We start from the raw sequence: 15,639 nt of genomic DNA on the forward strand, positions 1-15,639 counted from the left end.
CACACACACACACACTCACACACACACTCACACATGTACACAGTGAGCTCCATAATGATTACTTTTTTTTGGTCTTTGTACTCCAGAATTTTAGATGGGTAATCAACCAATTCAGTCCATGTACTTAAAGTGCACCTATTCTCAGCTTTTATTACAGGGTATTGTTTGTACTGTACATAGACAGATGCACACACACACACACACACACACATACACAGGCACGGCGACTCCTACACCTTTACATTTTGATGAAGTCATTGTGAGTTAAGGTTTCATAATAATGAAAAACAGTGGAAAATGAATACTACTTGATAAAAGTAGTGATGAAATAAAATTGCAAGTAAAACAGCTCCTGATTTTATCTCTGTGCCAACGACAGTAGCCTTAGGACATTATATCTAAAAGCTATTGATCGCTGCATCCAAGGGACTGGAGTCAGAGGTATATTAATATTTGATAGGACAGACCTCCTGAAGATATTTGAGATGCATTTTTCTTTATTATTTACCTTCTCTCTCGATTTACTACCCAAATCGATGCTTGCGCAGAAGCGAAACGATTGCATTAACCCTTTAGGGGCAAAGTGTTTTTTTTCTTCTCATTTTCGACATTCTGTAAGGGGCGGACTAGTCCTGAAAGGGACGAAGCAGCGTGCCGGAATCTTCCTCCACGGATTTCAAACCGACTGCCTCATCATGACCTCCTCATTTATTCAAGGCTGTTGACCATTTATCAAAAAATTCATTTTCACTCTGTGGCGCATCTTGCTGCTCATGCTGGCACGTGCGTGGGGGCGAGGGGGCGAGGGGGCTGGAAGGCAGAAGCGGCTCTTCTGAAGGCGGCGTGGGCTGGAAGGAGCGAGAATAGAAGCGCTGAGACAAAGGATGGAAAGGCCTGCCAGCCGGGCCTGGCTCCAGCCCAGGCTAGCGCTTTAGAATTAGTGCGCTGTCTGACGCGAGGTCACGCGGGCGGCCGATCTGAGGCACCGGCGGCTCGTAGGGATGCGGCGGGGAGAGCGGCCTGAGGCGGGGTGGGGGAGGGGAGGGTCAACCGCCGCGCGAGCGGACTGCCTGAGAGAACAGAGATATCGCACAGCCGTGGAGAGCCGCCGAGACGGCCAGCTGGGCGGCCCGCGACATCCAGACAAGCCCCGCACGGAGACCACCAAAGCCCCCCCCGGCTCAAAGCCAGAGAGCGGGGAATGTCAGACCCTTCAGGAATGGCGCAGCCTACATCCCCATGCGTTTTTTTTCCCTTTCTTCTTCTGGGCCTTGGGCCTTTCAGAAGACCGTTGTTGAGTATTTGTTGTTTATTCGCGGCCTGTTTTCCGGTCTGTTTTCTCTTTCCGACTCTTGAGGAGTGCGCTTTGGGTCAATAATCTGCTCTGAGAATAAAGGTTTGTCTGAGCAAGGGCTTTTGTCTTGTAATGATGCAGAAAATCTTTTCTTTTTTTTTCTCTCAAATAGAAAACACTAGGTTGTTTTAAATTTTTGCTTCACGAGTGAAATTCCCCATTGGCAAATCTTGAAATGAGCCAATGTCCTTACCCCATTGGCAGTATTTTTGTCTTATTTAGCAATAAAGTAAGAAAGTAGAAAATAAGGAAATCTGCACGCATCTAGAATGTACTTTTATCTTTGTTCTTCAGGAGTTATTCAGCAAAAAAAAGACAACATTCTGGCCGTGGGCTTCGTCGTCCTGACCCGGAAAGTAATTTTGTTGTATCGCTTTTTCACAGGGCCCTTTAAACAGCAAGAAAGTAATGTACATAACATTTTAAGTCTAAATATAAGACTAAAATACTTGTTAAGATTGACAAATTTTGCAGTGCGGGTTCTGTTCCCGAACGCGGCTCACAGACCTGCTCGGCGCAACCCCGCGGTTATAGCCCATAATTCAGCGCGGGTTTGGAAGACCTCTGGGAGCAGTTTAACGGGGCGGCGATCCGGCCGTTATTTACGGCGGCGCCCGGGGTACACGGGCCTCCTTGATTAAATCCGTGACCTTCAGCGGCCGCAGACGCAATCAAGGCGAGCGAGGATTCATCACGCCGCTGATCCATCAGCTGAATTGCGTTTCCGACACCCGTGATAGGCCCGGCCTGCCAGCCCAACGCATTTGTCTCGTTCGCTCCCTGCTCTTTCCCAGCCAGGATTTACGCTCTTCCTCTCGAGAGGCACGCAGCGCTTTGCCAGGGGATGACAAACAAGCAGGCTATGCGATTTCAGTTAAACAGCACCGATCAAGGACTCGCTCTCACAAATTATTCAGCTCCAACAAGGAGGCCTTTTTGTCTCTCCTGTTTCATTTAAAAGTAAATTGAAAGTGTGTTCGTGATATACCCTCCCCCCTCCTACCCCACACATACACACACGCATGCATACACACACACACATAGGCACACAGGCACACACACGCACATATACACGCACACATGCACACGCACACACACGCACACATGCATGTACACACACGCGCGCGCATACACACACACACACATAGGCACACAGGCACGCACAGGCACATATACACACACACATAGGCACACAGGCACACACACGCACATATACACACACACATAGGGACACAGGCACGCACAGGCACATATACACACACACATAGGCACACAGGCACACACTCGCACATATACACACTCACATAGGCACACAGGCACACCCACGCACATATACACACACACATAGGCACACAGGCTCACACACGCACATACACACACACACAACACGAATACACTCACATGCGCAGGCACACACACACACATGCACCTATCCATATGCACGTGCATACATGCACACACACATGTGCGCGCACACACACGCAACACGAATACACTCACATGCGCGCGCACGCACACACGCACAAATGCACCTACCCATACGTACACGCACACACGCATGCACGTACCCATACACACACACACACACACACACCATTACACTTTTTGCTTGCGCTGGACAAGTGGGTCCCTTGTGTAAGTAGAGAGGCTGCTCAGAATTCTTCTCTAATGTCTGCCTGTATTCCGCAGAGGGTTGGGGAAAATGGGTCATTCGCCTGGGTTTAGACACAATGAATATGCGCCTTCATTTCGCAGCCTGAGTGTGGCTGTCCCTCAAAATCCACACCGACTCAGCCAGAGTAGGACCATGAAGCATGTAGTAGCATGTTCAACCCTGGCCTTATTTCTAGTTTGTGAAATGCAGTACATTGTTATATCATGTAGAAAGCATATATTCATTTTTATTTCAATGATGAGTTCTGACCTCAGCATATCATCTAATATCAATTAGATATGGCTATGCAATACCACACATGTAAGCAGCGGTGATGGATATTTTTACAAATATGTGCTGCATTAATCTGACATATTAAAATTCATTTCTTGGATTTAGATCTAATATTTGACCATATATTGGCCTGAATCTTCTTTTTTAAAGGGTATGTTCAATGATAATGGCATTATTATGTTAGGGATTGATATCTCGCTTTCATTATAAAAAGACAAAACAGATATTGCCCTTTAGGCAAATGGCAGTACTGTCCTTCTGCGAACATAAGAAATGTAAAAATAGAAAAAGAAAAAAAGTAGCAAAATCATCCTGGGTAATTTCTGTGTCCATATCTGTATCTATAATTGTGTAAATGCGTTTGCACAATATAAGAATTTAATGTGCGTACTGTCGTATCATTTTAATGGATGGAGTTATCTCTCTCTTTTAATTTTGAACTTTGCTGTGGAATTATTCATGCCTGCCCAGGGGCAACAGATGAAACATAGCCTCTGTGCTACCTCTGGTGCATCACCTTGCTGATAGTTTGGTCTATGTTTGGTTTGGACTGTTTGCTTCTTATTTATCAGCCTCATAATGGCTTCCTCGACTTTCATTGGCACAACACTCATCCTCATGTTGACAAACACCATGAACAGATTCAAATCAAGGCAATTAAATGCCTAGAATCAAGACTAGATACTGAACGATTTCATAGTATATCCACAAGGAAGCAATTGCATATACCTGACTAATCAGAAACAGCTGAGAAGCCTACTGTCCAATTACATTTGGTCCTCTAAAATGGGGGCACTATATACGAAAAGAGATGCAATTCCTACATGGATCACCTGATATGGATGTAAATACCCGCAAATTCAAAGTGACAGTCTGCACTTTAACCTCATCATTTCATTTCAAATCCAATGTGCTGCAGTAGAAAGCCGATGTGCCAAATACTTACAGACTGCACTGCAGTCCACAAATAAAAATGAGCAAAAACTGTGAATAATTGAAAATCGCCTGTACCCCAGCATGTTTCCTGTTTGTAAGCAGCATTTCCTTGTGTCTGTCTCCTGCAGCTTGCAGGCCTGGCTTCTACAAGGCCTTGTCGATGGACTCGTACTGCACCAAGTGCCCTCCGCACAGCTACTCCCTGCAGGACAAGGCCTCTGAGTGCACCTGTGAGAAGGGCTACTACCGCGCCGAGCTGGACCCCCGCTCCATGGCCTGCACCAGTAAGAGCCCCCACTCTCAAAAACCACTCCCTCTAACACTGTACCTCCCTTTTCCTGGGGCACACACATACAGTAGGCCCCTTTTCCTGAGGCACACACATACAGTAGGACCCTTTTCCTGGAGCACACATGTACAGTGGTCCCTCTTCCTGGGGTAAACATACTGTAGGCCCCCTTTCCTGAGGCACACACACAGGGCTGAAAAAAGTGGAGCAAGGACGTGGTCTTGTTCCACTTGCCCACAGGCCCTGTCCATAACGACAATACCTGTAGCCTATTACCATAACCATTCTAATTCAAATTAATGAATGTATCTATGCTATTCCAACATTATGTATAAAAATGAGCTAGAACAAACAATGTGGGGCGGCCTGTAGCGTAGTGGTTAAGGTAAATGATTGGGACACGCAAGGTTGGTGGTTCAATCCCTGGTGTGGCCACAGTAAGATCCGCACAGGCGTTAACCCTGCATTGCTCCAGGGGAGGATTGTCTCTTGCTTAGTCTAACCAACTGTACGTCGCTCTGGATAAGAGCGTCTGCCAATGCCAATAATGTAATAATGTAATATGTTGCATACATGGATCACTCTCAGTATGGTAGATAAAAGACTTTCTCAACCTAGAACACACACAAACGAGTGAATGATGACTGACGTATGTCTGGCCATGGGCAGACGATTCAATGCTCTTTGTTGTAGACTCTACCTATCCCTATGCGACTGCAGTGCTATTTATAGTTTATCTTCACTGCTGTAGTTATTATCCCTCTTGGAAACAGACTTTCAGGCACACTTTACACCATGGGTGCAAAAAATAAAATAAATAAAGATCTCCTAGAGCAGAAATACACAAGCTCACTGGATTGTCAGCAGACCTGATATGAAGTGGAGGACTCGGAAGCGTATGTATGTGAGGGGCCATTTCACTGTGTGCTCTACTGCCTGGTGTCCGTCTGTCAAACAAGCGCAAAAACCGCCAATCGGCCAGGCAGGGGATCAGCCCCGCTGCTGCTTTACTCTTATTAATTGTACTCTCCTGAGGCAGGAGTATTCAGTGTCTAATCAGAGTGCATTATGGGAAATGGGGAGAAAAACTGCTGTCTAGGAGGGGGAGGGGGAGGGGGAGGGGATTGAGAGGGAAGGGGGGCAGACATTCATTGTTACTGCGTTAGCATTTTTGCAATCTTAGGTGGGCGGAGGGAGATACCGTTGAGAGACGGGAAGGGAAGAGAACATTTCTAAAGGGAGAAAGGGAAACAGAGAGAGAGAGAGCATGTCATCTCATAGAGAATACGGAGATAATAAAGGCAGTGTGATATTATAGCTCTATTAGTGTCCATCAGCCCACAACTACCCAACACTATTGCCTTTAACGGGGTCTGAGGTCACCTTGGTAACAGGACAACAACCAGTTCTATAAACAATGCTAACGAGAGGGGAAAGGTGACCTTTTGTATACCGTGTCATTAGAACTGCCACAAATATTCCACTATAGAGACTATACTGCTAGGTAAGCAGAGCTAATTGTATGTGTGAAGGCATAAATATCCATCAGTAATGTGCTGTGTGACACGCCAGCGTCTCTGGGTGTGTGTGTGTGTGTGTGTGTGTGTGTGTTTGCATGGCTATGAGACCCCACAGCGTGTGTGTGTGTGTCCCACCCCCTCCAGCCGACCTTGGGCACAGCCGAGGGTGTTAAGGAATTCCAGGAGATGAGGAGATGAAGCTCATCACGGCGTTAATCAGGGGACAGGGATATCAGGCTTTCAGGCTACGCATCATTTCCTGTCACCAGATTTATCGGTGACAACCCCAATTACAGCCCCCTGCCCCCTGGAAGAGGACCCGGTCTGCCGGGCTCACCAGGAGGGAGGAATGTGACGACCTGTCATCAGGAAGGCCGCTGCAGCTCGGCCATTAACTCATCCTCTCAGCCTGGCGGGAGGCAGTACCCCCCGACCGCTTTAAATGAACCCAGGATAAACGGCAGATCCACGGCAGTGAAATTGACCAATAGCGCTGTTTAAACACACGTTCACACGTTTTTACACATGCTCACGCGCGCACACACACACACACACACACACACAAATCTCAGTTGCATTCTATGCATGCATCACCCGAACTCGGCAAGATAGATTCCCACGTGACACACTGCTCCCCCCCCCCCCCACACACACACACACAGGGAGAGAGAAGTGCAGAAAAGGGAAAAAACTGTAGCAAATTGCCCTTCGCACACCCTGCTTTACAGCACGACAACATTAGAGTTTAATGCGTCTGAAGTCACTGGGGCTGCTTCTCAGAAACATTTGATTGCCACGCCTCAGCACATGAGCTGAACAGGATCGGCTTAGCGCCAGCAACTCAGCCCAGTGCTAATCTCAAACCCACTTCACGGACACCAACAGCAACTGCCACATTGTGGCATATCCATGTTTTTCTGTGCTACCCTCTTCCTGAACCCAATGAGCTCAAATGGTTGTTCTGCTTTGTTGGAAGCAATCAATAGCGCTACTTACAGGCTCGAAAGATAATTTTGAATTTATAATTGTGCCTCTCAAGTCAATGTAATGCAGCCTGTCCCCACATAAAGAGCACTGATGCAAGAACACTTGCTTACTGTTTGCAACCTGTTTGCAAGACAGTGATTATTTTACACATTACAGCTGACACAATACTCCAGGAGACCTAGAGTAGCACCACCCTACAGTAAAATCCAGCTGTGCCAGCTTGAGTAGCTTGAAAATTGAGCTGGTCAAGCTGGTCATGAAACCTTTTCTGCACTAGCAAGGTGTGGACAGTTGTCCTCCACCATTGTGGTCCCAGCTATTTCATTGGCGAATATCATAGCCAAGACTCAAAGCTGCAATGTGTGGACTATAGAGACCAGCTAAAGCATCTTTGCCAACAGAGCTTTCAAAAACCACTCAAAAATATGTTTGAGAACAGGATTAAAATAGGATTATGGACTTGTGTGGAGGACTAAAAATCTGATAATGAATTAAATTACTCTGAAAAATGAAATCTCAGACAATAAAATAGCCATTTTGGATTTTATGTGCAATGGTCAGTACGTGTATACCACTGGCCACTAATAATTCATAGCTTTCCTTTTACTTTTAAGACTGTATTGTTCTGCTATGTATTGCCAGGATTTTCACTGGTGAAAATTCTCCATTTTGTCCATCCCCCGACCGCCCCACTTTTGCATCTCCAGGGCCTCCGTCGGCTCCTGAGAACCCAATCTCCACCATCAACGAGACCTCGGTGGCCCTAGAGTGGGGCCCGCCGCGGGACAGCGGGGGCCGGGGGGACGTCACCTACAACGTCCACTGCAGGAAGTGCCCGGGGGATGGCAGGAAGTGCGGCCCCTGCGGGAGCGGCCTCCACTTCAGCCCCCGCCAGTTCGGCCTGGCCCTGGCCAAGGTCCAGGTCACCGACCTGCTGCCTCACACCAACTACACCTTCAGCATCGAAGCGGTGAACGGCGTGTCTGACCAGAGCCCCAGCCCCCGCCAGCTAACCTCCGTCAACATCACCACCAGCCAGACAGGTGTGTGTCCTAAGTTTCCCCCCCCGCACCTGTTCTAAAAACCGATGCTTTCCAAGGAATCGAGCCCTAAAGCCTGATTTAAGCTTTGTCACATGACCCTTCGATAAGTGACTTTCAAAAAATGAAAGTGTTGCGCAACATTTTGCATTTATACTTCGGCGACGGTCTGCAGTGAGGGTTCTATTGTCTCTATGGTAACAGGATGTCGAACTCGTGGCAGTATGACAACTCCTGACAGCCTGTTTACATTTTTTGAAAACACGTGTCCTTGACAATGACTTTTGGTTTTCCATCTGGCCGGTCGTGTCCAGTAAACATTACGCACACTCAGGCCCTTTTACATGATGTTGTCTGCGACCAAATTCTACAGGTGCATGACACTGACAAAACGTGCCTTTTTTCAGTTGAAAATGCCTCATTTTCATCATACAACTTGTCACATGGGTTGTACAAATCAGACTTTACCCTGAACTAATCACAACCAGCAAAGCAGAATGGAAGGTTTCTGACAAGATAATCTATTTTATCTGTACATGAAATAGTGCTCATAAAATCTTAACATTTTCAGAATGTTTTATGTTTCAGTCACACTTAACACGTGTACTATCTTGGAACCTTCACGAAGCTTTTATAACTCCTTCATTAAGAAGTCATAACATCGTCAATACTCATAGTCAATGTTGCTTAGACATTTTCCAAAGTTGCAGTGAATGCCAAATCTTTATCTATCCCATTTTACCTGTCCAGTAATAGGAAATTAATTCTATAGTAAACTACCTGCTCACTGCCAAATATAATAAAAAAGTAGATAAGATATGTAAATGAGAAATGAGCACTTTATTACCCACAATTCTTTTTTACCGCTTGTGGAAAATAAATGACATGTTTAACTGGAAAAACATCAGTATCTTGGCACTGGAATGACATTTAGAGCTAAAGCCTGGCAAATATTGCCTACTGCAATACTTAATGGATTTCTTATGTTTAAAACCACCACTGAAATCTGATGTAGTGTCTGAAAGAGTAACAAGGGACATTTATTACATTACCGGCTGAGAAGAACCCGATATAAAAGACGCGGCTAAACGAAGGCAAGTAACCGAAATGAGTGGGGGGGGGTCTCTTCTGCGTTCCTGTAACCTAGCGCGTAACCTTGGTAACCTGGAAATCGTGTCGCTCCCCTGCGCGGCCAGGAAAGCGATGCGTTTGAATATGCATGGGGCTCCGCTGGCTCCTGGCGAGTGCCTCCGAGAGAGTTTGAGATAAGGTGATGATGGGCGAGGGCCGGGGTGGCGATGACTAATTACCGCTTGTCACCGCATGCAAAGCGTGTCACCGTATGCAAAGCGTGTCACCGTATGCAAAGCGTGTCGTAATGACGGCTGGTGAAAAACTGCCATTAAAAGGGCTGTTTCCGTGTCATCCATGTTGCGACTCTCCTCTCCCCGCCGACAGAAGCAGCATTAGACAGGCCCGCTCTGGACGGACTCTTTGTCGCCGTGTTAATAAACGCCTACAGTACGTGTTGCCAAAGCATAGAAAAGGTGCTCTGGTCGAGGGCAAGCGCGCCTATTGGTCGGCTGCTACCCTTTCAAGGAGAACCCTTGATTTTTCAATCTGACTGCAAGAGCTCGTGCTCAGATGGCAGGAGAATGGGGTTTAGAAATTAACTTCTGGTACTCTGCACTTCCATGCCCGTAGTCGAAGCACTTTACATAGAAAGAGAGAGTGGTTCTCTCAATGCATCCGAGCCCTTCCACCCCCTACTTGTGCAAAAACCTTGCCTTTAATTATGCGCACACTCCACACTGTGATGTGCACTCATTCTAATGCACCTGTAATCAACCTCAATCATCCTGTCTTTTTCTCTCCCTCCTTCTCCCTCTCCTGCTCTCCCGCACGCTCTTTACCAATCTCCCCGTTTCTACCTCTGCACCCCCCTCCCTCTGTTCCTCTATCACCATCTCTCTCTTTCTTTCCCTCTCCCTCTCTATCTCCCTCTTTTTCCCAATCCCCGTCTCTCTCACACGCTCTCTCCCGCTTCTCTACCTCCTCCAACCATCCCTCTGTTCCTCTGTCACCCATCTCGCTCTCTTTCTTTCCCTCTCCCTCTCTGTCTCCCTTCTTTTCTCCCTTCTCCTTCTTTTCTTTTACAATTCTTCCCAATCCCCATCTCACTCACACACACTCTCCAAATCTCCCCTTCTCTACGTCTGCACCCCACCGTTCCTCTGTTAACTCTCTCTTTCCCTCTCCCTCTCTATCTCCCTCTTCTTCCTATCTCTCTCACACCCTCTCTCCCTTTCTCTACCTCCGCATCCCCCTCTCTCTGTTCCTCTGTCCTCTGTCTCACTCTCTTTCCCTCTCCCTCTCTATCTCCCTCTTCTTCCCACTCTCTGTCTCTCTCACACCCTCTCTCCCTTTCTCTACCTCTGCATCCCCCTCTCTCTGTTCCTCTGTCCCCCATCTCGCTCTTTCTTTGCTTCTCCCTCGCTCTATCTCTCTATTCCTCCCTCCCTCGGCCGCTCCAGTGAGCGTGACGCTGATGAAGAGGAAGAGCAAGGACAGCATCACATTGGCTCTGCAGGGGCCGGAGAGTGCCAACGGGGCCAACGTTGAGTACGAGGTCACCTACTACGAGAAGGTACGTATACCAGGAGCTTCCCCTCTCCTCTCCGCAGATTTCCCTGCTCCGGCCCTGTTCATCCACAATAAAAGCAATTCCGGGCCTGTAACTGGTTAATTGAACAACACTGTTATCATACTTCTGGGAATCACTACCCTTATTGACCCATCATTACCCTACCAGTGAAAGCAAGCTGCCTTCTTTTTATTGTTGCTGGGCGGAGAGCTTTTACTGTCATGTCACATGATTGTAGTTTACTGGAATAATTTGCAAAAATGTCACCGCATATGCAATATTCATATTTGTTCCATGCCATCCCAGTGCCCTTTTCCTTTCCTCGAGGAAAGCGGAAGAAAAGCTACTATACCGTGGCGATAAGCTGTTTATTTAAAACACTGAAAATGTAGCACTTTTTCAAGGTTTAATTATGTATGAAATGTTTTTTGGAGTAGCCCTGAGTGCGTGACCATGTGATGCAGGTGGTGTATATGATTTATGCGGGTGATTATGGGATATGAAGTTAAGAGATGCCAGTTTGTTCAGGCAACTCATCCCATCCCATGATTTAAGGTGCAGGTGCCTTGGATGGGGCAGGGCAGGATGTTTCCGAAAGTATAAGCTTTTCGAAGCCTGGGAAATGGATTCAGATGTACCAAATGCATTCCTTGTGGCTTGGTTTATGTATGCTTGTGTTGCCTATTGCATTGTATTTTTGGTATGGGTGTATATGCGAACAAATCTATTTGCATATGTATGCAATGCATAAAAAATATGTGTGTGGGTGTGTGTGTGTGTCAGTGCCTATGTACCTGCATGCGTGGGTGTTATGAATATTAGCCATTGTTATTTTCATCATTATTTGAATTATTTTTCTGTGTGCACTGGACTGGCAGTTTCTTGGGAAGGAAGTTATTTTGTTTCTCATCGATGCGGTTATTGTACATGGCAGCTGTTTTTCTGGATTAAAAATGTCCTGGTTTTCTGTAATCCGTCTGTGTCAACCACATCCAGTGTTTGATTTGCATCTTGGCAGCAACTGCGTGCAATTCAGTTACCGGCTGGTCATTAGATTAATGAGGTGTTTATCGTGTGTGAATCCAAACATTTATGAATGACCCTTTTTCCCCATATCTGTTAATGCTGTATAATGAACTGAACAGCTGTTAGCAACATTGACGCTTGAATACAGTGAAAATTTAAGGCAGAACTCAAACGATTTCCACTGAGTAATCTGACATCAGTCAGGCAGCCAGCCATCCATCTACCGAAACCGACATCTGTTTAAGTGTGTACCTTTTCCCTGAAAAGAATCTGCATAATTAATTACACAAATCTCCATTCTCTATTTGCAGAGTTATTTATTGTTGTAGATATTAGCTGCACTGCAGGGAAACCTATTTTTTGACTGTAAGCTTTTATAAATTTTCTGAAATGCAATTTTTTTATCTCCTCCTAAATTCATATTCAAATCTGTACAATAAATAGGTCAGTGAGATTGTTTTCTCTTTTCGCATTTGACCTATATAAAATAGGAAGCAGTAGGCAGCGATGGTGTTTCATTTCTATATTTTCCAACGAGACTGTGTTCCTTCCTCCCCGTTAGAACCAGAGGGACCAGAACTACACGGTTCTGAGGACCCGGTTAAACGCGCTGACCGTGGATGGACTGAAGCCCGGGACTACCTACGTGTTCCGCGTGCGGGCGAGCATCGACGGCGGATATGGAAACTACGGGGGCGACATCGAGCTGGAGACCAGTCACGAAGGTGAGGCTCCCCGCTGTCCCCGCCTCAACCACGCTGCAAAATATAGCCCTCCTAACAAGCGTCTTTAGTCTTCTAATAAGGCTAAAAACGAATATCTTTATTTTCTTCTCTCAAGTAGAAAATTTACTTGTTTTAGTTACCGACTACAAATTTTAAGTCAAACTTTCTCACCTCATTGGCAGTTGTCTTGTTTCATTGAGCAAAAAAGTAATAGAAATAAGAGTTTAAGTCTAAATATAAGATACTTGTTAAGATAAGTTGTAAAGTTTGCGGTGCTGTGACATAGCCTACCGAACACCGCACTGCTGACAGATAGTAAACCGTAACAGAGTACTATGTTTACTAGTATTTAGATTAGCGTACAACCAGGTTTATTAGGATTTAGGATATATAAAACCACCACCGAATAACCACAGTTTTAGCATCCGCAATTTTACTATACAAAAACACCACTGTAAAACATGCCCAAGTGCCCAAAATTCGAATAAGGTCACGTACAAAAGACTGTTAAAAGAAATCAATACACTGTCATCACATAGACTACCGGAATGCAAATATTTATAGGCCTATATGATTGACTAATAAATATGATTTCATGTGTGAAGATTTATGCATTTATTGAAAAAAAAAAATCTATAGCCTCCATCCCATGCCCAACACATCCTCTGCCATAATCTGTTCCATCCCAACCCTGCCCTCGAGATGACCCCACTGTAATGTGATGTTAACACAACGCAAGTCCAGTGGTCTGATTCAATTTACGTATTTACAGCACTGACATCCCTCTATATTGTATTATATCTATATTATTATCTGTATGTGTGGATCAAACAATCCAGTCAATGAATAAGCTGTCTAAAATTCATCTCTATGTACATGTTTGTATACACGTGCATTCCGATTTCTGTAATTGCTGATTTAGACATCACATGACATTTAGGGCTGTACAGAAAGACCCTGTAATATAACCCGTGCTCAATGAGACTGGGTATGACTTGGCTGGGTCTGCTCTATTTTTCGACGATAAAATGTCAGGTTTGGTCATGGTGTTGACATACTGTATTTCCAATAAAATTAAGAGTTGCCATCTGTGCTGCTCGCTGTAGCTTTTCTGGAGTGGATTTAAGTAATGTGATTACTCCACGTTTATGTAGCCGCGTTTACATGTTTCTTTCCATAACCGGCGTGTGCAGAACAGGAAAACCGTATCCACAGCGGTCATGCTCGTTTTCATCCGGGCATGTGCAGTTTCAAAAAGGAAAAAGGGAATTTAAGATGTCTGCATGCACAAATAAATCTACAGATTGGGCTAAAATCCACGTGTCTTAATCAGGATTTGAATACACCGATTACGACCTTAAGCAGATAAAGATAATCTGATAAAGCCATGGCTGTACATGACCATGAGTATTGCCACAATCGGTGTAAGGTCAGAGTATTGACTATGTGAAAAGTAAATCTGATGTGAGGCAACATTTTGATGAAGTTGTTGCATGTCAAACTAACAAACTAGTTGGCCTCATTAAGAAAATATTCAAAGCCCTTCTCAAACATGACGGTATAAAAGCAGGAATACCATTCATGCAAATGCATACTAATGAGCTCTGCCAAGGAATTACAGCAAATTCATATCAGAAACGGTTAACACTATTCATTTTCTTCTATATTTGTTTTTGTGCTCATGGTCCTTAATTGCCTCGACCACAGCTAACCCTGTAGGCTTCTGTGAAAGCCATTTTCTTAGCTCTGCAGGGGAAGGGAGACTTATAGCAGTAATCCTTTCCAGCTCCACCAAATGACACCCAGGCAGTGCCCTAATTCAAGTGTTCAATTAATGACTTCCGTTTGATTAAGCCGTTTTCATTGAAATAGTTCGCTACTGGCTTCATGCCTATGCCTAAATGTGTTTTGATGTTTTTGCTAGTTTGTCTACATCTGAGTCATTTTTGGTTAGAACTAGAGCTTTATGAAAAGCATTCTCACACTACAACATTCTTACCTGCATGTTTGTTTCCCTTTCTTATTGTCATTCTTTCTTTTGTGTCAGGCATGAATGGGGTTGGGCATGAGATTCAGTTTTCATTTGTGGGCCGGGTACCGGGTCAGGTGTTTAAAGTAGACAGGTTGGGTTAGGAGCAGGTATTAATGCATTCAGGGCCTTACTGAACAGTGCAATGAGGTCTGTTGTATCGAAGTGAACATCATTTGACACTGTGCTGGTGAAATTGTGCCTATTCAAAATTTCATTTAGGTGTGCATTGAACAGATAAGAGGAAGAATGTAATACTAAGGTTCAAGTGGGAATGTTTCTTTCCTTTTTTTTACTAAAATAAAAGGATATGCTCATTCCTCCATTGGTATTTACAGTACAGTGCATATGTCATCTTTTTCTTTAAGAGAATGTGCATAGAATCTGAAATCAGGTTTCTTTATGAATATCCCCTTTCTTGTGAGAGCCAGACTTTATTTGAGATATATTGCTTGTCTGTTATTTTATTTAAGTGGTAATAAAGAATCGATCAAGTCAAGGCATATCTAATGTCCACACTGCTGCAACTTCAGACTTCCTGGGGCTTTTAAATGACATTGATTCTGAAAGCACAGTCCAGAAGGAAATTTTGTGAATGTCGTTGTTATTAAATGAGCTGCAAAAATAACTATGAATAAACTATAAAGCCATATATACTGCATAACTTGATTATCCTGCATAAGCATGATGATGCTTACAGAGAATATTTCCAATGTTAGGTCCACTCTAACAGAGTACATATGAGTCTGATTGAGACTCTGAGTTGAATTGAATTAACGCTGAACATGTTATTGCTAAGATCAAAAATTAGTGCCATTGCTCTTGCAAACATTGTTTTTCCGTTTGTAATCAAACTCAAAATGCAACTGCAGCTTCAGGTTACCTAATTAATTTAGACATATGGTATGACATATGGTAGCTTGTAGGCATCTAAATAATTATAGTCTCTTTTGCATTCTTCTGCACTGATATCCAACTTCTCATGCAACTCTTTCCATCCTCCCTGTTTCCTAATGAGAGAAAGTTTTGGGAATATTTTCCAGTGCAATATTACAGTACTGGATGTCCAATACCACACTGTTGTTTTTGGATATACCACTACATTTATTTTCAGATGATAATTCAAAGTCTGTAAAATCAG

At 44.6% G+C, this 15,639-nt stretch overlaps 1 protein-coding gene across 4 annotated transcripts in view; it reads left to right on the forward strand.

The window, feature by feature from the left end:
* The window catches only part of epha4b (eph receptor A4b), a 115,390-nt gene that overhangs the window by 67,141 nt on the left and 32,610 nt on the right, over positions 1-15,639 (forward strand). For all 4 annotated transcript variants that reach the window (XM_061241413.1, XM_061241412.1, XM_061241414.1 and 1 more), the window contains exons 4-7: positions 4,367-4,522; positions 7,742-8,077; positions 10,609-10,721; positions 12,307-12,469. In XM_061241413.1, the coding sequence (XP_061097397.1) occupies positions 4,367-4,522; positions 7,742-8,077; positions 10,609-10,721; positions 12,307-12,469 (768 nt within the window). The remainder of the gene's footprint in view (positions 1-4,366; positions 4,523-7,741; positions 8,078-10,608; positions 10,722-12,306; positions 12,470-15,639) is intronic.

This window comes from Conger conger, chromosome 5, assembly GCF_963514075.1.
Source record: "Conger conger chromosome 5, fConCon1.1, whole genome shotgun sequence".
Taxonomy (NCBI): domain Eukaryota; kingdom Metazoa; phylum Chordata; class Actinopteri; order Anguilliformes; family Congridae; genus Conger; species Conger conger.